We start from the raw sequence: 26,824 nt of genomic DNA on the forward strand, positions 1-26,824 counted from the left end.
CCTGTTGCAGCATGAGAGAGCAAAAACAAATAACAGTTTCCTTTGCTTGCTCCCTGAGTGGGGGCAAGCTGGTTCCTTGTATGAGGTGTGTCTAAGGGTCAGTCTGGAGGGGTGACTTAGGTGGTTTGCTCACTCTTTCGGTGGTGTTGAGTGCAGGGGACATGTGCAGCACTCTTCCTTTGCTCCCAGCATCCTGCTTTTTTGTTCCCAGCTCTTCAGAAATGGCACTTGGGTTTTTGGTCTTTTTATATCTTGTGGTCCAAGATAGATTTGCCCTCACTGCTCATGAACACAGTTATTTTTAGTTCCTCATAATTTGTATTTTGTTGCTCAAGGAGACGTGTGTCCAGGTACAAGTAGAGCAGCAAAGGGTCCCAGGTCTCAGGTCGCAGGTCTCAGGTCCCAGCCTGTCTGTCTGGTCCCATTGCCCTGGGGCTTTTGGGTGGGTAGCCAGGACCCCTTGAGTTCATCGATGGTGCAGTTTGAACCCTGCCCATTTGGCCCCCTGCTTCCCCAGCACCTTGGCCTCAAACTTTAAGGCCAGGGAGAAACTGCCCCTACCAGAGAGCATTTCCCTTCCAGGCAGAAGTGGAGGCAACGAGATGGAACCAGTGATGAGTGGCGTCACAAGAAAGAGAGCTTGGGGCTCCATGGGTGAGGCCAAAACCTCAGAGGCCAAGCCGTCCACACACAATCCTGAGGGCTGCTTTTCTTTGCTCCAGTGGGTGTGACAGTTGGCCAGGGGGCTAGGAACAGAGATTGATCCGTGCACACCCTGGCTTCTTAGCAGGCATCAGAGAAATTGAGAACAGGGTTGAGAATTCTGGCACACCCCTCAAAACAGCCTCCCCGCCCCATCAGCAGCCTTTACTGGAGGCCCACTGCGTGGACCCTGGGGGAACCAGCGGGAGGTTAAATGGGAAACCAAGTCGGGCTGGGCCCCCAGCTGTAGATGGTTCACGTTGACCCACACGCTCACCCTGCCCAACCAGCAGCAGCCTCTCCTCAGGGGTCACTGGGGCCCTGCCTTAAAGGGCAGCAGCCGGCCAGGTGGTGGGCGGGGATCCTTTCTGTCAGCAGAAAAACAACCACAGATCAGATTTCAAGGCTTTGGGGTTCCACCTCCTACTTCCAGTCTTTTCTAAATAGCTGCAGGAACAGGAACCCCAGAGGGGAGGTGGCCACAGGACTTCAGCACAAAGGGCAGGAACCTCTCCGAGCCGCACCCAGCCCCACCCAGCTCCCTCTGCCGAGGCCTGGGAGCAGCCCTGACTTTCCTCAGTCGGGGAGACAGAGGAGTTTGTAGGAGCCTCCAGGCGCTCTGAGGAGCAAGCCTGGATGGTTCTGACTCCAAGCACAAAGCACCTGCAAAATCCACACCAGAAACTCAACCAAGAAGAACAAAAAGGGCAAACAAAATCAATTCCCCCCGCCCCTCCAGAAGACAGAATTTTCACAAGCCAAAGCATAGGTGTTCAGAGACCTTTATCCTGTGCGAAAATTCCACCCTCTTTAGGAGTCTTCTTCTCCTTTCCCTTTCCTCCTAAAAAAAAAAAAGAGAGAGAGAGAGATAAGTCCCTCCCCATTCATGCTGAAACACTTCTGAATTGAATTTGAGTTGAAAGTCGCTCAGTCGTGTCCTACTCTTTGCTTGCGATCCCATGGACTATACAGTCCATGGAATTCTCCAGGCCAGAATACTGGAGTGGGTAGCCTTTCCCTTCTCCAGGGGATCTTCCCAACCCAGATATTGAACCCAGATCTCCCGCATTGCAGGCGGATTCTTTACCAGATGAGCCACAGGTATCAGCAATAAATGGCTCATGAATTACTTCTGCCATTGTGAGCTAGTTTCAAAACTCTTGTTAGGATAACAACAAGGAACTACTGTAAAGCACAGGGACCTATATTCAATATCTTGTAATAGCCGACAATGGAAAAGCATCTGAAAAAGAATATTATATATATTTATATATAGGTTTAAAAAACAGAATCACTTTGCTGTACACTTGAAACCAATACACCATTATAAATCAATTATACTTCAAAATAAAATAAATGGAAAATCATTCAGCAAATAAGAAAAAACTGGAGTTAGGATGAGAAATGTATATTCAATAAGATTGTAATAACTAGACTTATCTTGGTGATCATTTCATAATGTAAAACATATTGGATCACTATGTTGTGTGCCTGAAACTGACAAAACATGGTGGGTCAGTTATAAATCAATAATAAAAAAATTTTTATTAAAAAAAAAAGACATGGGCCTTTAGAGACTAAAGGTCACAAACCTCATAAACAGTGCCCTCTTTAACCCCGAGCACTGCATGTGAGGGTAGGGGGAGCATTGAGGCACGTTCAGACTGGGACCGTGCCTGAGATCAAAGTGTTACTTGCACTTTTCATTGCAGTTACCACCCCCAGGACCCCTCCACGGGTTAGTCGTTCCTCAAGCAGTAGTATCACCAGCAGCCTTTCAGTTGGCATCTGTAGTCACGCTGACCTGGGGGTACTCAGGCTTTATGAGATTCTGGGACCAGGCATCAAACCCCTTAGGGCTGGAGCCCCACCCTAAGCACACTCAGTTCAGCAGAAAGCAGCCGAAGCTAATAAAGGAAGATGTATTTTAGAGGTCGTGGCCCAAAGTTGGCTCCATTCAACTGCAGCTCCAGCTCTGACCAAGGCTGAGATAAAAATTTATATTATTTTGCATTTTAAACAATCTACTAGTCTTTTAAAGAGTACTGATTGATGAGCAGCAATTAACAACTCAGTATTCAGTTGTAAATTGCCAATAAATGCTAATATTTCAAGTGTGCATTTTTTTCCTTCTTCATTTTCTCCTCTGTGCTCTTTGTCTCTGTTTTTAAACCAACATATATTTATTGACTTTCTTTAGACAAAGTGGGCTAGGAGCCACAGGGCATAAACATACACCAGCCAAGTGTTTGCATTTGTTATTGTTGTTCAGTTGCTATGCCGTGCCTGACTCTTTGCGACCCCATGGACTGCAGCATGCCAAGTTTCGCTGTCCTTCACTATCTCCTGGAGTTTGCTCAAACTCATGTTCACTGAGTCGGTGATGTCATACAACCACCTTATCTTCTGTCACCCCCTTCTCCTGCCCTCAGTTTTTCCCAGCATTAATGTCTTTTCCAATGAGTCAGCTCTTCACATCAAGTGGCCAAAGTATTGGCGCTTCAGCTTCAGCATCAGTCCTTCCAATGAATATTCAGGGTTGATTTCCTTTAGGATTGGCTGGTTTGATCTCTTTGCTGTCCAAGGGACTCTCAAGAGTTTTCTCCAGCACAACAATTTGAAAGCATCAATTCTTCAGCACTCAGCCTTCTTTATGGTCCAACTCTCATATCTGTACATGACTACTGGAAAAATCATAGCTTTAAGTATATGGACTTTTGTTAGCAAAGTGATATCTCTGTTTTTGAATGCACTGTCTAGGTTTGTCATAGCCTTTCTTCTGAAGAGCAAGAGTCTTTTAATTTCATGGCTGCAGTCACCGTCCACAGTGATTTTGGAGCCCAAGAAAATAAAATCTGTCACTGTTTCCACTTTTTCCCCATCTATTTGCCATGAAGTTATGGGACTGTATCTCAAAAAGATACACCAGCCAAGTGTTTGCATTTGAGAGATTCCTAGTCTGGCTAGGGTAGTAACACTGTACACACAGGGAAAAAAACCAAATGGCCGAAGTGCTGTGTGATGAATGCTGGCTCTGAAAAGGCAAGCTTCACACTCGATGTTCAGGGAGTTTGCTTTTCAGTTGCTTGAGGGTTGTCAACGACTTCTGTTTCCAAGGAAAAGCTTTCCTTTACATCAGTGGTTCCCAAACTTGAAAGTCTATGCATTAGTGACACGAATTCTGTGAAAAGGGTGTTCTATTGACCAAAAACATTTGGGAGACATGCAGATTTCTTTTTTTGCAATTGAGATGCAACTGACATATAATGTTGTATAAGGTCCCCTCACTGCTGACCCCAAGAACTTCTAACCCTGTTTGGAAGGCAAAAAAAAAGTTCATACCTCATTCTTTCTATGAACTTTCCCCTCCAAGTTCAGCCCACATGATCCCTCTTTGCCCATACTGCCAAAAGCACTTCCGTGTCACCAGTTTAGCACCCGACCACTTTCATGTGTTTCCTCTTTGTACAGTTCCATACCTCATACCACTCAACTCATGCAGAATATATAGCAAATGCTCACTAATAAGGAATTACCTTCTTATTAAATACACTTCAGTGTCATGGATAAAAGCAGACTCTAGACTCAGGGGCCAGAGTTCAGAAACTCGCGCTGGTTTATTAACTGTGTAACCTTGGGAAAGTTACTTAACCTCTCTGGATTTTTTCTTTTTTTTTTTTAGTATCTCATGAGGTTTCTGTGAACATTAGACTAAAGTGCCCAGCACACAGTCAACATTTAATCAACGTTAGCTATTTTTGTTACTAGTCCTAAGTGTGTTCTGCACTTGGTCACCAAGCGAAGGAGAGAGCCTGGCCAGTGCATGGAGGGCTAGATTTCAAGGGCAGCTCATAACACTGGCCCCAAACACAGTGATATTTTTTATCTCTGCTAAGATCTTGAAGTGCTTTAAAATCTCAACTTATCAATTTTCATAGGAGTTTATTGCCATAAGTTGGAATCCAATATAATCAACCTCGGGAGGGGTTAATGACCTGCTCAAGGTTACTTGCCAGGGTCAACCACAGGCTAGAAATAGAAATTGGCTCCACGATCACCTCTTTGTCTCACTAGCTTCCTACCAGTGTGGTTTTGGCAAAAATACATAGGAGTGATGTAGCAACTGGAGTGAAGGTCAAAGAACATCAACTGTGTTTAGCCCAGCCTTGATGATGCTTTTGTTCCTTCATCCTCCCACAAGCAGGCTGATATATCCAGCAGCCTCCTGTACCTTTCTAAGCACTCAAAATAGTATTCCCTGACCTCCATTCACCAGGATAAGCCAGGGGATGGAAGAGAGGGAGCGCTGGAAATGCCACTGGAAGGGCTGACAGGCAGAAAGCGGCTCCCTGACCTCAGACCTTTCAGCATCAACACCTCCTTCTCATCACCTTGGCTGTCTCCCGCCATCTCAGCAGTCACACTAGCTCCTTGGAAGGACCCTGCAATGCCCTCGCTGCTGCCATAAGCAGGGAAAGTTCTCAGCGGCCTGAACATTCTGTGGCCGAGTTGGCGACAGCCCTATTTATGACTGCAAAAGCAGTTAGGCTCAGAAAAAAGCAAAACAGAAAAGTCAGAAAACCATGTAACAAAGTCACTGAAGAAACTCATCCGGGATGTGTGTAAATGTGTGTGTGTGTTTTCCAACCTCTCTCTGCCCTCCCTCTCCGGATAGTCAGAGCTCCTTGCTTTTACGATTCTAACAGCTAATAATTTATGGAGTGCATGCCTGCTCAGTCGTGTCCGATGCTTTGCCAGCCCATGGACTGTAGCCCGCCAGGCGCCTCTGTCCATGGGATTTCCCAGGCAAGAATACTGGAGTGGATTGCCATTTCCTTCTCCAGGGGATCTTCCTGACCCAGGGATTAAACCTGTCTCTCTTGCATCTCCTGCATTGGCAGGCAGATTCTTTACTACTGCACCACCTGGGTCCCTAATTTATGGAGTACCATACTGCATTTAGAGTCTCCCATGATCACCTGGATTGTTACCACTCCAGGGAGATTATTGCCTAAATTGTCGGGATTGAATGGGCACGTAAGTCATAGGTGACCAGTAAGAGACAGTGACCTAAGGTGGTACTCTGAGCTTCATCAGGGGTTGGGAGAAGTGGTCTGAGGAGGTGACAGAGGACAATAGAAGAGTCTGGTCTGCCTAATTTACTGGTAGCAGTGATAAGAAAGCAGGTGGGAGGGATGCCAGGAAGGTAGAAAACTATAAACAGTGAATTCCTGACCAAGCTATCAGGCAGCCTCTGTTGTAATAACACGTGCCTGGAGTGGCTTCCTGATAAAACAAACTTGGGCTCTGGGAGAGCAAGATGTATAAAGGGGTCGGAGTGCAGTCTAGCCTAAGACTAAGGCCATGAACACCTTGGATTCTGTTCTTTATCACCAGCTTATTATCTGGAGTGCCAGGTATTACCTGGGGACCGGTCAGTCACTTCCTTCATAGGAACCTTTTGTTCAGGATTTTTGCTTGCAGGTCTTCGTGTCTGCTTTTTATTGCTCATTACACAGAGAATTTCAAGAAATAACTTCCTCTGGGTCTCTGCCCTCCAGCAGCTTACAAAATATGGCAGAATAGATAAGACATGGACACAGTGCTGCTGTTGTGGGGGAAGGTACTAGAATGCTTTTCTGGAATCATTTTTGCAAAAGTATGTACCCCTAGAACAGTGCTCAAAAGTCTCTTTTTAACATTTCTAGTTAATAGTCACATCAAATGGTAAAAGCTGTTTGTTTGCTTTTATATACGTTTTAAATACCTTCCTATATACCTCATTTCATCTGATTGTGGATCCCATCAACAGAAGATGCACTTTTATTTTTGTATACCAGAAATGAAGAAAAAAACTTCTACTGATTGAAAAATGCACCCTGATTTCAGAGATATCAATGTGTGAAAAAAATGTGCATCTTAGACCTGATACAATATTAGTCTTAAAGAAACCACATTTTTATCAGCTTCTTGCCATAAGTTAGAGAAAAGCACCTCACTCTCTGTGCAAACCCAATGCGAGGCCAGCCTGCTTAATGGTTAATCTCACCAAAGAAAAACCAGGAGGAAGGAAAGGAAGGGGGAAAGATGAACTTAATATTTCTATGGATGAGATACTAGATGGATAAGCATGTCTATTCATCTCACCTCTGCTTTCTGGGTCTGCCAAATAATTGAGCTCAGCATTAATGGAAAGGGATCTGACAAAAGGAAAGGAGGTGCCTTCTAGACTTGTTTTGTGCAAAAAGATTTGCCTCTACCCAAGGCGGCATGTGGGCTGCGCTACGGGAATGGTTCCGGCAGTGGAGCCGGATAAAAGCTTTGTGGTGAAGGCATTTGATCAGAGCTTGAAGGTAAAAGCATCTCAAGACTGAAAATGCAGGAAGTCAGGAAGACATGCGACATGGCTGGGCGCTTGTTGCCACCTCGTTAGTCACAGCAGACAGTGAGCAGCAAAGCTGCAGAAAGGAAGGCAGGTTTCAAAGCAGCACACAAAGGGTTAAGGATTTCGGACCTTTTTAGGCTGGCCCTGGGCCCCCATAAGGTTTATGAGCTTGGGAATAATTGATACAAAATAGCATTTCAGGGGTGAAAAACAGCATTTCAGGGGGAAAAAACCCAGAATTTTAGATGACAAATTTGTAGTTCTGTGTATGGTTAAACTCATTGGGAAAAGGTAAAAGTTGAAAGAACCAATGAAAATTTTAAAAGTCGCCTTTTTAAAAATTTATTTTTTACTGACGTGTGGTTGACTCACAGTGTTGTATTAATTTCTACTGCACAGCAAAGTGACTCAGTTACACACATATATACATTTGAAAAAAAATTCTTTTCCACTATGGTTTATCCCAGGACATTGAGAACAGTTCTCTGTGCTATACAGTTAGACCTTGTTTATCCATTCTGTATGTAATAGTTTGTATCCATTAATCCCGAATTCCCAGCCATTTCTCTCCCACCCCACCTGCCCCTTGGCAACTACAAGTCTGTTCTCTGTGGGTCTGTTTCTGAAAGCTAACATTTTTTGAGTGCACTATTGACAGAAACAGGAAATTAAAGGAAAGAGCTGTTTTGAGACAGCAGTGGTAGAGATAATTGAGTTGGAGGATGAATTTGAGATAATGGAAGATCTAGCCACAAAGTAAACTGGAGACACAGAAATGACCCTGGGGAAAGAAAGGATTTTAATCACATTTGGGAATCCTTTTCATAGAGGTGCAGGTTGAGTCAGGGTGTTCTGAAGTCATGGGAAAAGGTTAGAATTTAGACACTTCCCAACTTAGAAATGAGGAACTCCAAAAGAACACAGGAAGTGGGTTTTAATTCCAGGAGGCTTTGTCCCCTAGAGTCAAACACATAAATGTTGGTTGGAGTTCCACATGTGTCCACAGGTGCCTAAATTACTCATAAGTTGGTTAAAATACACAATATTGGGGGAGGGGAAGAAAAAAGCAAAGGTAATATTTAAAAGGGAGGCACTTTAGGATCTTAATTAAGAAATTGTTTTTTGCAGAAATAGACTCAGACATAGAAAATAAACTTACGGTTATCAATGGGAAAGGAGGAAAGAGGAATAAATTAGGGGTATGGAATTAGCAAATACAAACTACTATATATAAAATAGGTAAACAACAGGTCCTATTGTATAGCACAAGGAACTATATTCATTATCTTGTAATAACTTATAATGGAAAAGAATCTGAGAAAGAATATATATATATATATATATATATCTGAGTCACTTTGCTATATATCAGAAACACAACACTGGAAATGAACTATAATTCAATTTTTTAAATTGTTTTTTAAATTAGAAAATATTTGAAATATTCAGAGTACAAATAATAATACAGACATCTTACCCACCTCCCAAATATTTCAAAAGTCAATTTTTGATATATTTGCTCAGATTCTTTTTTAACATTTCTCCTAAAGAAAAACCAGACAGGTACAACTGAGATCATCCTCACTCCTTCTCTCCTTTTCTCCTATTGCTCTGAAGCCCTTCTAATTATTTCTATACTTTTATGACATAGGGAGAGAGAGCCAAAAATATTATGTTAGATGTTTTATTTATATACATGATATAATAACATACATGTCCTTTTGCAATTTTCATTTCATTCAACACTCATATTATGTTTTGGAAATTTATCCATAATTACATATAATTATGAGTATATATGTGATTCATATTTATGATTTATGTATAATTATATATATAAAATGGAATACATTCATTAAACTTTTGTGTAGTGTGCCATTAATATGAATATGTCATGAATTATTTCTCCTTTTTTTTTTTTCTAGTTTCAACTATTATAAACAATGCTGTAATGGACATCCAAGTGTGTGTTCCAGGTATATGTTGCACATGTGCCCAAGACTTTCTGAGGGGTATATATTTAGAAGTAGAATCCTAGGTTGTAGAATATTAATATAAACATTTCTAGCAGATATTGCCAAACTGCTTTCTAAGTATATGTATTAAACTACACAGCAACAAACACTCGGTATTCAGTTCAGTTCAGATCAGTTCAGTCGCTCAGTTGTGTCTGACTCTTTGCGACCCCGTGAATTGCAGCACGCCAGGCCTCCCTGTCCCATCACCAACTCCCAGAGTCCACCCAAACCCATGTCCGTTGAGTCGGTGATGCCATCCAACCATCTCATCCTCCGTTGTCCCCTTCTCCTCCTGCTCCCAATCTTTCCCAGCATCAGGATCTTTTCCAATGAGTCAGCTCTTTGCATCAGGTGGCCAAAGTATTGGAGTTTCAGCTTCAACATCAGTCCTTCCAATGAACACCCAGGACTGATCTCCTTTAGGATTGTCTGGTTGGGTCTCCTTGCAGTCCAAGGGACTCTCAAGAGTCTTCTCCAACATCACAGTTCAAAAGCATCAATTCTTCTGCACTCAGCTTTCTTTATAGTCCAACTCTCACATCCATACATGACCACTGGAAAAACCATAGCCTTGACTAGAAAGGCCTTTGTTGACAAAGTAATACTCATATTACCAGACTTAAAAAATTTTTGCTCATCTAACGGGCATAAATTGGTGTCTTGTTCTCTAATTTGCATTTTTCTGATCACCAAAGAGTGTAGGCATTGGTCATCCAAGTGTCCCCTTCTGGGAGTGGAATTGCTTGTTCTAACGTACGCCCTTTTTTTCTATGAGGTTGATGATTTTTTTTAAACTGCTTTGTAGTCCTTTGTATACTTAGGATAGGAATCCTTTTTCAGATGCATGTGTTCTAAATATCTTCTCCAGTCTATGTCTTGTCTTTTAACACTATTCGCAGTATCTTTAATTCTTTAATTATGAAAATGTCCAATCACCCACAAAAATTGAAAGAACATACTCAACCATTAAAAGGGTTTTGTGTCCTTCATCGTCAATCTTTTTTTCTTTCTTATATTTCTACTAACATTTTTTAAACTTTTTATGTTGCATTGGGATATAGTGGATTAGTAAACAACGCTGTGATAGTTTCAGATGCATAGCAAACAGACTCAGCCATATATATATATACATGTACCCATTCTACCCCAAACTCCTCTCCCATCCAGGCTGCGACATAACTTTGAGCAGAGATCCATGTGCTATTCAGCAGGCCCTTGTTGGTTATCCATTTAATATGTTTCTGCTAACATATTTCACAGCAAATCCCAGATGGTACATCATTTCACTACTACATACTTCAGTAAGCATCTATACAACTATGGATATTTTCCTTGTTTAAAAAAATGTATTTATTTTTATTTCTTGGGCCATGTGGCCTGTAGGATCTTAGTTCCCCAACCAGAGATTAAACCTGGACCCCCTGCATTGGAAACTTGGAGTCTTAACCCCCAGACTGCCAAGGCAGTCTTATGGACATTTTCTTATGTTGTCATCATGCCATGATATGATACCTATCAAAATTAACAATTATTCTTTCATATCACCTAATAGATGCTGATTTTGGATACATGGAAGTTTTTAATTGGGCCTCAATTTTTCCACTGCAAGACACAGATGTACCATTGGCTGGCCTGGGGTTATGATAGCCGTCCTTCCTGGGTGAGAATGACCCATGAGGGGCTCCATGATGACCGATGGCAGGTCCTTCAGGGGCAAGCAGGCCTTTGCACACCGGGAGGAGACTTGAGCACCGTCAGTCTGTACTCTGGCAGCTGCTCACAAAGCTGTGGTGACTTGAGCCACTATCTCTGACACCGCTCTTAGAAAACAGCCATCGACCTCAGAGAAGGTGGGCTGCCTGCCGCTAGTATTTCCCGATGCTCCTCTGTGAGGCTGCTGTGATTTCACACATAACTTCTTCATATCCCTGAGCGGAGAGGGGAGCCAGAGAAAGCCGCTCAGAGTCAGGACGATTTGGGGGATGAGCTGAGTTAATTCCTCTGCCATGTTCTCGGAATAAAGAAAACAGACGTTCACTGGGGAAAGAAAGGGCATGAATACAACCACTAGAACAGTGTGTTCTGTGAATCTCTTTACTCAGAGAAAAAGAGTCTATGGATTTCTCTCTATACTGCTCAACACAGCAAAGGACCCCGAGTCGCTGGAATTAATGGGAAGACTGGAACAGCTCTGGATAAGACACCAGTGAGGTAATGTCTGGTTTTTGTTAAATATCCCAAATAGATTACTCACTCTTGCTAGATAAAAGGTAAAGACATTGTCATGTATAAACACAAACCCTGCTGAAAACAGGACCCCTGTGGGTTCCTGGGCTGGGGAGCCTCCAGGCTGCCCCAAGAGCAGTGATGGTGGCATCACAGGTCAACCTGTACTCACAGGAAAACCAGTCAGTTCTGTGATCTTTGCACAGAAACTCTTATTCTCTAAGACCCTAGACCACCAGCAAGAGCTGGGATGTCCCTATCAGACGAAGCCAGAAAGAAGGGCCATGTGGAAAGGTCCTTTCTCCTTGTCTTCAGTAGAAGAGAACTACTCAGGCCAAAAAGGCTCCACTCAGCTCCTCTGAGCCCCTGGGAGCAATTCCTAGAGGATTCTGTGCCTGGAACAATTCCTTCTGATTAAGGTACTTTACGGGCTTCCCTGGTGGCCCAGTCGCTAAAGAATTCACCTGCAATGCAGGAGACTGTCTGCAATGTAGGAGACAAGGGTTTGATCCCTGGATTGAGAAGATTCCCTGGAGAAGGAAATGGCAACCCACTCCAATATTCTTGCCTGGGAAATTCCATGGAATACAGAGGAGCCTGGCAGGCTACAATCCATGGGGTCACAAGAGTCAGACAAGACTTAGCAACTAAACCACCACCAAGGTACTTTACAGTTTACAAAGAATTTACACGTGCAGTGTTTCAACATATCCTCACAAGAACCTTGCAGGAGAAGCAGATTACACTGCAACCCCGTAGGCTAACTGATAGATTAAGTGACCTGGCAGGACCTCCAACCCAGAATGTGGACACCAAGCTCCGGGTTCGTTTTCTGCATCCACGCAGAGGGCTGGATGACTGCTCCTAGGCAGTCATTCTGTAAGTCCTTTACCTTACAGTGTGGGGTTGTCAGAGGCGTGGGAGAGGCTGAGAAGAGAGCCAGGCATCACTTTCTGGTTCCTGGGGTCCAGCTTAGGCATTTCTTCATGTCACCATACCACCCCCATCACCCTGCCAGGGTACGATCTCTCTCCTCCCCCCGTGCCACAGGCTGCCATGTGGAGAAGAGACAGCTCAGGGAGCTAAGAGTTGCCCAATGCTGGTCTCTGAGGCAGAGCTTCTGTTCTGGAAAAGAGACTAATGGATTGCCAGGGAAATAGACTGATTTCCCCAAGGATTCTTGCTTCAGCCAAGTCATCCCACACACTCTGTGGTAGGGGACTTGAGATTTCATTTCACAACTTCCTGGCAGATATCAGGGCAGTGGATGGTAATCCCGTTAGAGTTGGCCAGTCTCCCAATCAGGCCAGAATGCTCGATCTGCTGCAGACTTCCTCCTCCCCCACACGGCTGCCAGGCCAGCCGGGCCGCAGTCTTGGTGGCAAGCTCTGAAACCTCGCCAAGAAGTCTCTCCAGGACATGTGAAGGCAGCTCATGATGATGAGGGAAGCGCACTATAATATTATAACAGCGAGGCTCCCATACTCGCCGCACGACCAACCCCCAATCTGGCCTCTCCCCTCAGTGAAGGGTTGTGAATGCTCCCCACCCACCTTCATTTACAAGCCTGTGTCCTTTGCATCCCGCCTCACAAGAAGCCCTGAGGCACAAACAAGCTCCTTGAAGCTAGAAGTTTCTCCAGGATCCCGAGGGACCATTCTGCACAGGAGAATGTGTGTGCTCAACCTATTGTATCATATCATCCAGGAAACTCTGCGTCTGAGCAGTTCAGCTCTTCTCACTATGCTTCTTTATCATTCCCAGATCCTCCTGAGGAAATCACCAGCCTCCCATGGGATCACAAGGCTTTAATAACCAGGAACTAAACAGCATGGAAATGCGACGAATCACATGGAGGTAAAACAGGAGTAGAGCAATATCTGCTATTATTAGAGTCAGACAGCCTTCTCCATCATCTTCCAATTACCCAGGATTTCGGCCGGTATAAAGTGGGGAGGGGTGGTAGAGAGAATACTTTCTGGTACATAGGAGATTCAAATGTTGGTTTTTCTGAGGTTAGAAGGGAAGATATTATTATCTCCACTCTGCAAAGGAACAAACCAAGGCCATAATTATTCAAGATTATATATGTATGTACATACATATATGTGTATATATATACATACATATATATTGTAATGAAATATGAGGAAGAGAAAGTTAAAAAAAAAAATCTCATTTAAAAAAGCATTAAAAAATTTCCTTGCTTGGGAATAAACCTAACCAAGGAGTGAAAGACCTATATGCTGAGAACTATAAAACATCTATAAAGGAAATCAAAGATGATTCAAAAAAATGGAAAGATTTCACATGCTCTTGGATTGGATGAATTTAATACAGTAAAAAATAGCTAAAGTGTGAAACAGATCGCCAGCCCAGATCGCCAACAAGTGCTCAGGGCTGGTGCACTGGGAAGACCCAGAGGGATGGGATGGGGAGGGAGGTAGGAGGGGGGATCAGGATGGGGAACACATCTAAATCCATGGCTGATTTATGTTGATGTATGGCAAAAACCACTACAATATTGTAAAGTAATCAGCCTCCAACTAATAAAAATAAATTGAAAAGAAAAAAAGAAACAAAAGAAAAATAGCTATAACTACCCAAAGCAATCTACAGATTTAATGTGATCTCTATCAAATTACCCATCACATTTTTCATAGAAGTAGAATAAATAATCCTAAAATTTATAAGGAACCATGGAAGACCCAAAATTGTCAAAGGAGTCCTGGGGAAAAAGAACAATCCTGGAGGCATAACCCTTTCAGACTTCAAACAATACTACAAAGCAACAGTAATCAAAACAGTGGTACTGGCACAAAGACAGACATATAGATCAACGGAATAGAATAAAGAGCCCAGAAATAAATCCTCACACCTATGGTCAATTCATCTTTGACAAAGGAGGCAAGAATATACAATAGAGAAGACAGTCTCTTCAACAAGTGCTGCTGGGAAAGCTGGACAGCTGCATGTAAATTAAAGAAGTTAGAACACTGCCTCACAACACATACAAAAATAAAGTCAAAATGGCTTAAAGACTTAAATATGACATGATACCATAAAATTCCCAGAACAGAACATAGGCAAAACATTCTCTGACATAAACTATAGTAGCGTTTTCTTAGGTCAGTCTCCCAAGGCAATAGAAATAAAAGCAATAAGAAATAAATGGGACCTAATCAAACTTATAAGATTCTGCACAGCAAAGGAAGCCATAAACAAAAACAAAAAGACAACCTAAAACTAGGAGAAAACACTTGCGAATGATGCAACTGACAATTGGGCTTAATTTCCAGAATAGAAAAATAGATCATATAACTCAATAGCAAAAGAACAAAAAGCCCAACCAAAAAATGACCAGAGAAATAGACATTTCTCCAAAGAAGACATTCAGATGGCCAATAGGCACATGAAAATATGCTCAACATTGCTAATTATTAGAGAAATGTAAATCAAAGCTACAATGAAGTATCACCTCACACTGGTCAGAATGGCCATTATCAAAAAATACATCTACAAACAATAAATGCTGGACAGGATGTAGAGAAAAGGGAACTTTCTTACACTGTGTGGAATGTAAACTGGTGCAGTCACTGTGGAAAACAGTATGGAGTTTCCTTAAAAAACTATAAACAGAGTTACCATATGATCCTTCAACCCCACTCCTGGTCATATATCCAGAAAAGATGAAAGCTCTAATTCAAAAAGACACATGCATCCCACTATTCATAGTAGCACTATACCCAGTAGCCAAGACATGGTAGCAACTTAACAGTACATTGACAGATGAATGGGAAAAGGTGTAGCATATATGTACACAATGGAATATTAGCCCCAAAAGAATGAAACAACACCACTTGCAACACATGAATGGACCTAGAGATTATAGTACTAAGTGAAGTAAGTCAGACAGAGGAAGACAAAAATCATATGATATTACTCATATGTGGATCTAAGAAAAAAATAGTCAAATTAACTTACAAAACAAAAATAAACTCACTGACATAGAAAATGAACTTATGCTATCAAAGGGGAAGAGGGAGTGATAAATTGGGAGTATGGGATTAACAGGTGCACATGACCATATATAAAATAGATAAACAACGAGGATTTACTGTATAGCATAGGGAACTACATTCAATATCTCATAAGAAACTATAATGGAAAAGAATAAAAGAAAATATACATACATATATATACATATATATACACATATATATGTATAACTGAATTGCTTTGCTGTATACCTAAAACTAACACAATATTGTAAGTCAACTATAATTCTATTTTAAAAATATTTAAAAGATGCTCAACATCCCTCATTATTAGAGAAATGCAAATCTAAACTACAATGAGATATCACCCCACACCGATCAGAATGACCATCATCAAAAAGTCTACAAACAATAAATGCTGGAGAGGGTGTGGAGAAAAGGGAACCCTCTTGCACTGCTGGTGGGAATATAAATTGATACAGTCACTATGGAAAACAGTATGGAGATTCCTTAAAAAATTAGGAATAAAACCATCATATGACCCAGCAATCCCACTCCTAGGCAAATACCCTGAGGAAACGAAAACTGAAAATGACATGTGTATCCCATTGCTCACTGCAGCACTATTTACAATAGCTAGAACATGGATGCAACCTAGATGTCCATCAACAGATGAGTGGATAAAGAAGTTGTGGTACATATACACAATGGAATATTACCCAGTCATAAAGAGGAATGCATTTGAGTCAGTTCTAATGAGATGGATGAACCTAGAGCCTATTATACAGACTGAAGTAAGTCAGAAAGAGAAAGATAAATATTGTATACTAATGCATATATACGGAATCTAGAAAGATGGTACCAAAGAATTTATTTGTGGGGCAGCAGTGGAGAAACAGACATAGAGAACAGACTTATGGACATGGGGAGAGGCGAGGAGAGGGTGAGATGTATTGAGAGAGTAACATGGAAATTTACATTATCGTATGTAAAATAGACAGCCAATGGGAATTGGCTCAGGAAACTCAAACAAGGTCTCTGTATCAACCTAGAGCGGTGGGCTAGGGAGGGAGATGGGATGGAGGTTTAAGAGGGAGGGGATATATGTATACCTATGGCTGATCCATGTTGAGGTTTGACAGAAAACAACAAAATTCTGTAAAGCAATTAACCTTCAATTAAAGAATAAACAAATTTGAAAACAAAAGGAAAAAAAATATTTATATGGTAGTGGTCCCTAGACTCAAAAGAACTTTCCTGGCCACACATGTTCATATTTCCAGACTCCTGGGATATAAACCTGACCCCTTCCTTTTTCTTAAATCCTTCATCCAATTAACCCTCTTGATGCTCCAGCTTTAAACTATCTCAGATATGTACCACCCTCACTACCCCTGGCACAGTTCTAAGCACTTTAAACCTAGCGACGAATTTATCCTCATAAAACACTAAAGTGGGTATCATTATTATTCTCGTTCTACTGATGAGAAAACTGGTGCACATATGGGTGAAGTAATGTGTCCAAAGTCACATACTTGCAAAGTGGCAGAGCAGGAACATGGGGGGTCTGGCTCCTGAATCTCAGCTCTTGACCACTGCGTTACGTCAGCTCCACTGACTTTGTTCTCGGTGCCCGCCTATCTCAGACATTAGTCACTGAGTCCCTTGAAGGCAAGCATCAGCTTTTTACTCTTATCCCTGAGCCCTAAGCACAACGTCTGATGCACAGTACGTGATCAACAACTGCCTACTGAATAAGCAGTGGGTAACTGGCAAGGAGAGAAGCTAGAGAAAGGCTATCCGGTTTAAACTTAAAATCTCGGAGCTCATATTGGTCATGAATTCTTTCCTCTGCTTTTATTCAAAATATTAAATGGCCACAGAACGGGTCATGATCCCACCAGAGTCCACCTCTGACGGACTTGAGGGAGCAGCCCTCCCGAAGGCAGCACCACACCCTAAGACCCTCTGGGGGCGCCCAGGCCCCCTGCCTGAGATCTGACGTCAGTCTCCCAGGACTGCACTTCTGGGCTTAGAATCAATAGGCTCCCCACAACAAACTGGAAATCTGACTCGCAGCTTCTATGCTGATGTGCTGAGGTGGAATCAAACGGGGAGGGCTTCCCAGAACGTCCGAGTGAATCAGCTGCTCCGTTTGGGATGAATCCAGAACATGTGCCCACAAAGGGTAGCACGTTGCAAATTGAGATCTAAAATGAACCATCTGGTCTGGAGAAACGGCCAACTGGAGGGATGGGGGCCTGGAAACCTCCCAGAGAGCAAACTTATCTGGGGGAAATGATGAGTCAGTTCTGCCCAGAAACAAAAGCCTTCGACAAAGCCCTTTGCAATAGGTCCCACGGCATCTCTTCTTAGAGGAGCCAGAATTGGGTAACTCCATCTAAAGGTTACCTTTGGATTCAAGGTTCTAAGATGTCTGGTCCTGGGGTCCGTATGGATCCGGTTACCATAGCATAGGATGCAGAGAATCACTTCACAGCCAGACGGATGTGTTAGGCAAGAGGTGACAGGAAGTCCTGGACTGGTCAGGGACAAGCCTTTTCTCCTAAAATTGAGGCAGCTTAGCCTTGATCCTGGAGGACAACTTTCTTCTGTGTCTTCTTCTCCCAGCCATAGTCACTGTTGCCTGTAAAAAAAGTAAAAAGCAAGCCAATTACCAGGTCTAATTATCTCCCTTCATTCTCCTCTTGGCAAGAGCTGCTAAGGCTCTTGCCAAAACTCTGCTTCACCAACACCCTGATCCAAAAAGCCCCAAGTTAGCAAGAGAAGGCTCTGCCAGTGCAGAGCAGCTGTAAGGCTTCCCAACACCAAGACAGGGCGCAGGAGTTCAAAGCCGCTCTCTCCCAGGAGCCCCCTCGGCCTCCGCATCTGGACAGAAAGGAGGTGGTGGCGTCGGCCACCGGGAACCACACCAGAGCATGACGCGGCGGCCACCAACAGCCACTTGCCCTGTCTGCCCCCCCCCCGCCCCCGAAAGCAAGGAGGCTTTTTAAAGGCCTGTTTGTGCTTGCAGTGGGAGCTGCCAGGTCATGGTGAGCTTCATGGCCACTTCTGTCCAGGCTTGCTTAGAGCTGAGCCTGGGCCTCCCAGCTGAGCTCAACTGGGAGGTGGGCCAGGGGCTCTCAAGGGGATGCTGGGAAGCTCTCCAGGCACCTTGCCAGTGCCTGTGTGCATATCCTTGCACTTCCCAAGTAGCTGTCCTGCCTCTGCCCAGGGGTGAGCCCGAGACCTGCTAGTCTCCTGCTGCCTGGAGCGAGGGCTCACTCACTCCTGGAAGATGCCTGGAGCCGTGGGGCTCTCTCTGACTCATGCAACAGCCAGCCAGTCTCCAAAACCCCAGTCAGCAGGGAGACGCTAAACCAGGTGGCCATCTACTTGGCCTCCAACCCCGCAGCCCCAAGGGAAGAAGGGCCAGGTGCAGTTCACGGGGCAGTTATGAAACCTAAGAAGCTAGAATGGCTTTGGGCTGGGGCTTTGAGAACAGGCAGGTATTGTGTGGTCAGGTGCAGAGGGGGTATAGGATACCCATCAGTTCACATACAAACACCATCCCAGTCTTGTGCAGAGGGAGGAAGGGCCTTCCAGGAGCCTGAGTGGATTCCAACCAGAATGGAAAAAGGAAGGCTGTGTCCATGAGGGGGTTGGTGACCCACACCCAGAAGAAAGGAGGCCCAGAAGCCAATATGGACCTGTTTCCCAGCCCTCACCCCAATGCCTACAACAATTTTGAAGATCCCAGCATATATACCTGAGACATCTCCGGGGATACGGAAGTTCCATCGGTCAGTGATCAAAGAATCTTTTCCTAACAGCCTTGGACAGGGGTTAGTTTCTCCACATGCCATCATGCTGGCCATCAGCAAATATTTACTGTCTGCATGGTCAAAGACCAGTGGCGGCCCTCCTGGTCCCTGCCTCCTGAAGACAGACCATAGAGGGCAACAAAGCTTAGCAGGAGCTTGAGCAACCAAACATGGCTTGCAACGGGTCAGACACAAGAGACATGGAACACCTCATCTTTGTGCTGAAGCCAAAGCTTTGCATGTTTTACCATTTTCCTCTTTCACAGCGGCTGGAAGGCTGGGAAAGGTGAAAAGGGAATAAGAGCAGGAGAGAAACTGAGCAAGAACACAATGGCGCATGGAGAGAGTGATAATAGAGTGAGAGGTGGGGGTGGGGAGCCATGGAGCAGCAGCTCCCAGGTCTAAGTGGGGAAGAAGCCAGGCAGACACCTGTTCAGACAAGATTTCCCCCGGGGCTGGGCTTATCTTCTCCATCTGTCCTCCCACAGTCAACCAGTGTGCTGGACTTGGTAGGTTTCCCTTTCTCCCTTGACTTACTGATGAAGACTGTAGTTATCAACGCCCTGGTTCCTGCAGCCTCAGGCAGCCACATAAAGCTCCCAGGCCAGTCCCTCACCCTGTGGCCTCTAAAAAGATAAAATCCAGAGACAGGGTGTGGGAGGACCCTTCTCACCATGTTTCCCATTGTCAGTGGCCATTCCAATGCCCTTTTCCCAATGGGTCATCTCTGTCACTAATGTCACCGCATTTTGAGCACCCCAGCCTCCCCCTGGAGAAGGGCTCTATCTGCTCCCTAACTGTTCGTGCCTTCATTGACACTTTCTCTGTATCCTAAAGCCTGCCTATTCTGTGTCATAATCTGACCTTTATTTCTTAAAAGAATTTTATTTATTTTTGGCTGTGCTGGGTCTTCATTTCTGCGTGGGCTTCTCTCTAGTTTCAGCGAGCAGGGGCCACTCTTGGTTGTGGTGCTTGGGCTCCTCACTGCGATGACTTTTCTTGTGGCAGAACATGGCCTCTAGGGCGTACAGGCTTCAGTAGCTGTGGTACATGGGCTCAGCAGTTGCGGTTCCTGGACTCCAGAGCACAGGCTCAGTAGTTGTGGCACATGGGCTTGGCTGCCCCACGGCATGTGGGATCCTCCCAGATCAGGGATCAAAGCCGTGTCTCCCGCACCGGCAGGTGGATTCTTTACCACTGAGCCACCAGGGACGTCCCCTGACCTTTATTTTTTATATCCAGCTCCTTCATGCAGCTTTTCCTGATTCCATCCCCAATTAACCTGTCCCTTCTCTGCTCAGAATTTTGTGACTTGAATGTAAACGCTCCTTACTAATTCTAGTTGTGCACACAGCCACAGCCTGCTTAGTGCTGTGTCCACTCCCCACCCCCCCAAACGCCAGGGAGTATCAGGTAGACGCTTAACACATATTGACTGACTCATTGGAATGACTGGCTGAGGACATGACAGTTGTGATCAATCAAGAGTCCACAGTCACCATTTCCCAGGCCACCCTGAGAGTTTCCACAGCAGAGCCTATTGCGGAGTGGAGATGTCATCCGATTTCTTAATTAATGCAAACACTGTTCATCTGAATGCCCTAGGGCACAGTTTTTTTTTTTTCTTTCTTTTTTTAATTGAAAAAAAATGAGAACATTTTAAAAATGATAAAAATAACATTTACCAGCTTAGGAATAAGTGAAGCTTTATTTCTAGACCTTTGGTTCCAGCAGCAGTCCCGCCCTCCCCAACCCCAGCCCCAGTCACCCTCTACAGGTTGGTTGTCCCCTTTTCCCACCTTTCCCACCATGCTTCTTTGGGTGATGAACAGAATTCCTGCCAGTGACTACTAATTGGGTTAATGGAGTGACTGTGTAATTGTTCTCTTCGCAGCCCAACCCACCACACTGGCTGCTTTCCGACTACCTGCCTCTCATCTGTTCCAGGATCACTAATTTGCAACAACAACTTCCATTGTCGTCCACATCTGGGACTCTGGGGTTTTAAGTGAATCTCCCTAAGGCAGAGAACAGAAGATGCTGCTATTTCACTGTGTCTCATCTACAATAGGACCATTCTCTGGGGTTTCTGGGCAGTGCGGGGCTGCCCGAGTGAAGGGGAAATCTGAGCAGTGATGGGACCCAGGCCAGAGCGCAGCGTGCTGAGGGAGGAGAGCAGACAGGGGTAAAATTCTGACCTTTTCTTCCCAACTACTTGGGTTTGCATTTCATTTTAATCAGTTTCAGATGAAACTGACAAGCCAGGATCCTCGGGAATCCTGGTGCCCCTGCCATTGCCCTCTGGCCTCCGGGGCATCAGTTGGGCAGCATCTGTCCTGGCCTAACCCAGCTTCCCCCAGAGGAGGCAGCATAGAGGGTGGCCTTTCCGATCCCCACAACTCAATCTCAGCCTATTCTCTCTGTCATCATGGCTGGACAAGACAAGGCTTTATCCCCCTGTTGTTTTTTGAGGTATGTTCATTCTACTTGAAATCTGTTTCACCTTAAAGGGATCATTGGCTCAGTGGTAAAGAATCCGCCTGCCAATGTAGAAGATGTGGTTCCCATCTGAATTGGGAGCATCTGTTGGAGGAGGAAATGATAACCCACTCCAGAATTCTTGCCTGAAAAACCCCATGGACAGAGGAGTCACAAGGAGTATGACTGAGTGATGAAGCACAACACAACAACGACAAAAGGATCGTGACCTGCCCAGACTATGGCAAGGTTAGCATTTTTAGAACAGGGCGTAACTAGGACACCAAGGGACAGCCTCCGGGCACTCTGTCATGTGCCTGGGGGGGCAGGTTTGTTGGTGGACGTGGCACGAGGGTGCTAGCACAACCTTTGGTCTCTGAGCCCCCTTGAGCTGGGCTCTGAAAATGGGCTTTGTTTCTATCTCCACCTGCCTTCCATCTCGGCCTGTGTCCCTCCCTCCCTCCCTCCCCCACCCTGCCCCCCAGGCTCAAGGTGCCCCTCACTGTTCCTAGGCAGCTCTAGGCTTCTGATCCACAGAATTGGGCAGTGTGGGCTGTGGGTCCTGGGAGTCAGTTCCGGGCTTCACACAGTCACACTCTTGTCTTTACCTCCAGACCACCCTCCCCATCCCCAAACACCTGGGAGGAGGGGATGCTGAGGCCTGCCTGAATCCCCATAAATGCTTGTTTCTGCCTCCAGTCTTGATCATTTATAAACTCGCCTTATTCCTACACCCTGCTCCGCTCACATTAGCATTTAAGCTGCTCAGGCACATCTTTGTTTTCTCTGTAGAATACCTGGTAGGGTGACTGACACAGAAAAGGTGCTCAATAAGTAATTAATGAATCAAACTGGGTTGGAAGTTCCGGACAGTTAAGTAAGAACTGAGGCTCTTTCTGGAAAGGAAAAGTTGAGACTGAGCAAACGATAAACAAAACGCACCAATACCTGTCTCAGCTAAGGCAGGGTTATGCACTCCGTTGGGATCTTGAAAAGGCTGAAGTCGGCTCTCAGGGATCCGTCTCCGCGGGACTGTCTGCTCACCACTGCCCTCCGCTGGACACCTGGCCAAAGCAGCCCGGCCCGTGGGGACATTCTCGGGTTTCCTTTCCTCCCCAGGCTGGATCCAGCTCCCCGGCAAACCGGTTTCTCTGTTGGCTTCTCTTACCAGGTTTGTTTCCCTCTAACTGTGCTGCACTGAATTCATGAGACCTGGGAAGGCACAAGAGAACTGTGACTTCTTTGAGTCCCGGCGTATGGAGGGTTCCACAAATGCTTAATGCATGAAAATCAACATAATGACCTTTAGTTCCCGACATGCCAGCAGCACTGTGGACTTATTATGATATGTGCAAATATAAGAACCCACTTAAGAACCTACTTCTACAATGGTCTACACACCCTATGCTGCCAGCTTTTAGGAGACAACCTAGAAGAACAAAGAGGGACAAAAAGCTCCTGGGAAAGAATTAAAAAACAATCAGTCATTTCTATCTTGACAACAACAACAGACCTTCCTCCTTAGGGGAAAAAGGGAGGAAGGGGAGAGTAAACATGGGTACCACTAAATCTTGTGGAAAGACTTCTCTCTCCTGCACTAAATCTTGTGGAATGACTTCTGTCTCCCGCACTGTGCCACATTTCTGTCTTTAATTATAGGTATGGGTGAATTTGCCTTATTATCTCTACTCCGACCTCTTTAGCTTATAAGCATTTTGCCCTACACACTGACCCTTAAAAGTTATTGAATTCCTGGCAGTCAAATATGGTGTATGAGTGGCTAATAATTTGCCAAATGGCAATAGTAAAATAAGTTAAAAAGGATGCATCACATTTATGGCTTATAAATTGCTTCAATTTGCTGAAAAATTGTTTTCGTCTCCCGAAATTGAACTCTGGAGTTAGCCCAAGGCCTGGCAGGCATTTGGAGATATGAATCTGAAGCTCATGGAAGAACCTGGACTAAGCAGCATAGAGGTGGAAGTGAAAACCCAAATATTGCCCAGGAAGAACTCAGAGGGTGAAATCAAAGTATGATACCTCAGGACCCAGTGCTGAAGGGCCAAGGGAGTGGAGGAGGCTAGGACAGAGCCAGAGAGGGAAAAGCCAAAGAGGTAGGAGGAGCAAGGAAGGATGGAGTCAAAAAACCAAGGAGCTAGGAAATTTCAAGGACGAAGGAGTGGCACATGGCCTCAGATGCAGATGAATAATCTGGTCAAGAAAGGATTGAGGGCCTTCCCTGGTGGTCCAGGGGCTAAGACTCCATACTCCCAACGCAAGGGGCCCAGTTTCCGTCCCTGATCAGGGAAAGAGATGCCACATGCCGCACCTAGGACCCAGTGCAATGAAATAAAGAAATAAATATATATTAATATATTTTAAAAATTTTAAAAAGAAAGGATTAAGAGTTGTCTGCTGGACTGGGCAATATGAAGGTCACTAGTGACCCTGAGAGCAGTTAGTGACCTTGTGAAAGCAACTTCATTTGAGGGCTGAGGTGGGGACAGAATGGAAGGCACTGTGGTGGGAATGGGATTGAAAGGGAAGCAAGGACATGGAAACAATCATAGGAGGTAACCAACTTAGGCGAAAGAATAAAGGCTTTCAGTTTTGACCATGCACAGGCTGGACTTCACCGATTCAGCTTCCCTTCAACCACTAGTGACATGTTCTAAAAATAAAAATTAATCATACCACGTCCTGTTGTGATTAATATCTGCCGGCTCTCCACTTGCTGAACAATCGAGAGCAAAGTCCAGGGCCGATCTGTTTAGTATAATTTATCTTCTATAATTGTATTTATTTATTTTTGTCTGTACTGGGTCTTCCTTGCTCTGCGACGGCTTTCTCCAGTTCTGGCAAGCGGGGGATTACTCCGTTTTGTTGTGGTGCTTGGGGCTTCTAATTGTGGGGGCCTCTTGTTTCAGTGCACAGGCTCTAGGGCGCAGTCTCAGTAGTTGTGGCTCATGGGCTTAGTGGCTCAGCGACATGTGAGATCTTCCCGGGATCAGGGATAGAAGCTTCTGCATTGGCAGGCGGATTCTTTACTACTGAGCCGTCAGGGAAGCTTTACAACTGATGTTTTACTATACATAAAATATCCTTCAACTTGATTAAAGAAAAATACCCTTCTACTTCACTCCATAGCCTGGAGAACGAAGTTCAAATTTCTTCCGGCTTAAGTGATATGATTTCTTCCCTTGATTCTTCCCCCATGCCCCCAAATACGTGCTTGCGTGCTAAGTCGCTTCGGTCCTATCTGACTCTTTGCAACTCTATGGCTATTCTGTCCGTGGGAGTCTGCAGGCAAGAACACTGAAGTGAGTTGCCATGCCCTCCTCCAGGGGATGCCCACCACATTAAATACACTACGGATCTAACTAAAATGGGCCTCGACGTCCTGCCCTGCCCACCTGTTCAACACCCATCATGTTTTTCAAGATTCAACTTGTGCCATCCCTGTTACCGTCCTCTAGACACAGAGGTCTATCATATAAAGCTTTCCATTGCACTCTTCCGTTTATGTCTCCCCTTTCTTTTACTAAGCTGTAGTCGAGACAGCTCCAGCGCTTATCACTAACCGGCTCTATCTTTGCTGAAGAAACCTGGGCTTTACCGTTGTAGTCCAGCCCGAAGGACAGCGGGACAGATCCTCCTCCAGTCCTATAAGGGGCGCTGTGGCAACCTCCATCGTCTCTCCCTCTCTCCGCCTCTCCGGACCCTCTCCCAGACTCACACGCTTGGGGCTCCGCCTCCTAGGCAACATCCCTCCTTCCCATTGGGCAAGGACGAGCCGGGCTGGCCAATGGAGCGAGGCGTTGGTGCGAGGCGGGGCCACCATCTTTGAGCCTCTGGGCCCCTGTCTTGGTAGGCGGCTGTGGGAGTTAGGGAGGTAGGTGGGCTGCGCCGCGCCGCCTCCGGTCCACAGCCGTTCCTGTTTCTGTCCTTCTGCCGCGGTCCCACGATGCCGCAGTACCAGACTTGGGAGGAGTTCAGTCGCGCAGCGGAGAAACTCTACCTCGCCGACCCAATGAAGGTAAATCGCAGGCGGAGCTAGTGTCTCTGTCCCAGCACCGGGTCAGGATGTCTTCTCTGCCGTCCGCTCGGCCTCCGGAGCTTCTGCAGTATCTTAGGAGGTGCTGTGTGTGAAGAGAGGGATTCCGCGCGAAGTCCGATTGTTCTTTTCCTCTCTTCTCTTAATAAGTGCCCAGTGAAGCCTGAAACCAGCAAAATCAGGGTCAAGTCAGGGCTCTTAGAAGCCTTCCCCCGCCTACAATACCCTGAACTTCCATATCGTTGGTTTACGTGTCTCTAAGGGCAGGGCTCCTCCCCCTGCAGCTTCGGCTTCCTGTGGCGTTTCAGTTCAGTTCAGTCGTTCAGTCGTATCCGACTCTTTGCGACCCCATGGACTGCACCACGCGAAGCTTCCCTGTCCATCACCAACTCCCGGAGTTTACTCAAACTCATGTCCATCGAGTCGGTGATGCCATCTAACCATCTCATCCTTTGTCGTCCCCTTCTCCCGCCTTCAATCTTTCCCAGCATCGGGGTCTTTTCGAATGAGTCAGTTCTTCGCATCAGGTGGCCAAAGTATTGGAGTTTCAGCTTCAGCATCAGTCCTTCCAATGAATATTCAGGACTGATTTCCTTTAGGATGGACTGGTTGGGTCTCCTTGCAGTCCAAGGGATTCTCAAGAGTCTCCTCCAACACCACAGTTCAAAAGCAATCAAAGACCCCAATTTGGAAGCATCTACCTCCCGCAGATTACTGGTTCTTAATATTTTGGAGGTCAGTGCCCTTTGAGAGCAGGAGAATGCACTTAACACATAAATGTTTGTAAACAGTTTTAGGGGGTCTGTGGATCTCTGTGGGCTTCACTGGAGTCTCAGACGGTAAAGAATCTGCCTGCAGTGCAGACCTGGGTTTGATCCCTGGGCCAGGTAGATCCCTTGGAGAAGAGAATGGCAACCCACTCCAGTATTCTTGCCTGGAGAATTCCATGGACAGAGGAGCCTGGCGGGACTGGTCTAGAGTCCATGGGGTCACAAAGAGTCGGACACAAAGTGAGCGACTAACACACACACACCTGTAATTCATTCATGGCCCCCACAAAATTATAATAAGGTAACCTCTGACATCGACTTATCATAATTTTTGGGGGGCCATGAATGAAATACAGGCATCCATGTGTG

General features: G+C 45.2%; 1 protein-coding gene and 1 long non-coding RNA gene across 5 annotated transcripts in view; one reads left to right on the forward strand and one right to left on the reverse strand.

Moving 5' to 3' along the window:
- LOC133069064 (uncharacterized) lies at positions 1–25,466 on the reverse strand. Of its 4 annotated transcripts, none has more exons than XR_009695771.1 (5): positions 24,326–25,464; positions 22,580–22,843; positions 19,099–19,268; positions 17,742–17,976; positions 1–1,543 (listed from the first exon to the last, which is right to left on the reverse strand). It is a non-coding gene; the product is annotated as an uncharacterized LOC133069064 (long non-coding RNA). The 4 variants fall into 4 exon arrangements; XR_009695772.1 differs by lacking the exon at positions 19,099–19,268 and having other exon boundaries at positions 1–1,070; positions 1,484–1,543; positions 24,326–25,455; XR_009695770.1 differs by lacking the exon at positions 19,099–19,268 and having other exon boundaries at positions 24,326–25,453.
- The window catches only part of SRP9 (signal recognition particle 9), a 10,592-nt gene continuing 9,231 nt past the window's right edge, over positions 25,464–26,824 (forward strand). The window contains exon 1 of the mRNA XM_061160150.1: positions 25,464–25,667. Coding sequence (XP_061016133.1) covers positions 25,596–25,667 — 72 coding nt within the window. The 5' untranslated portion in view covers positions 25,464–25,595. The remainder of the gene's footprint in view (positions 25,668–26,824) is intronic.

This window comes from Dama dama, chromosome 14 (genome assembly GCF_033118175.1).
Source record: "Dama dama isolate Ldn47 chromosome 14, ASM3311817v1, whole genome shotgun sequence".
Classification (NCBI taxonomy): domain Eukaryota; kingdom Metazoa; phylum Chordata; class Mammalia; order Artiodactyla; family Cervidae; genus Dama; species Dama dama.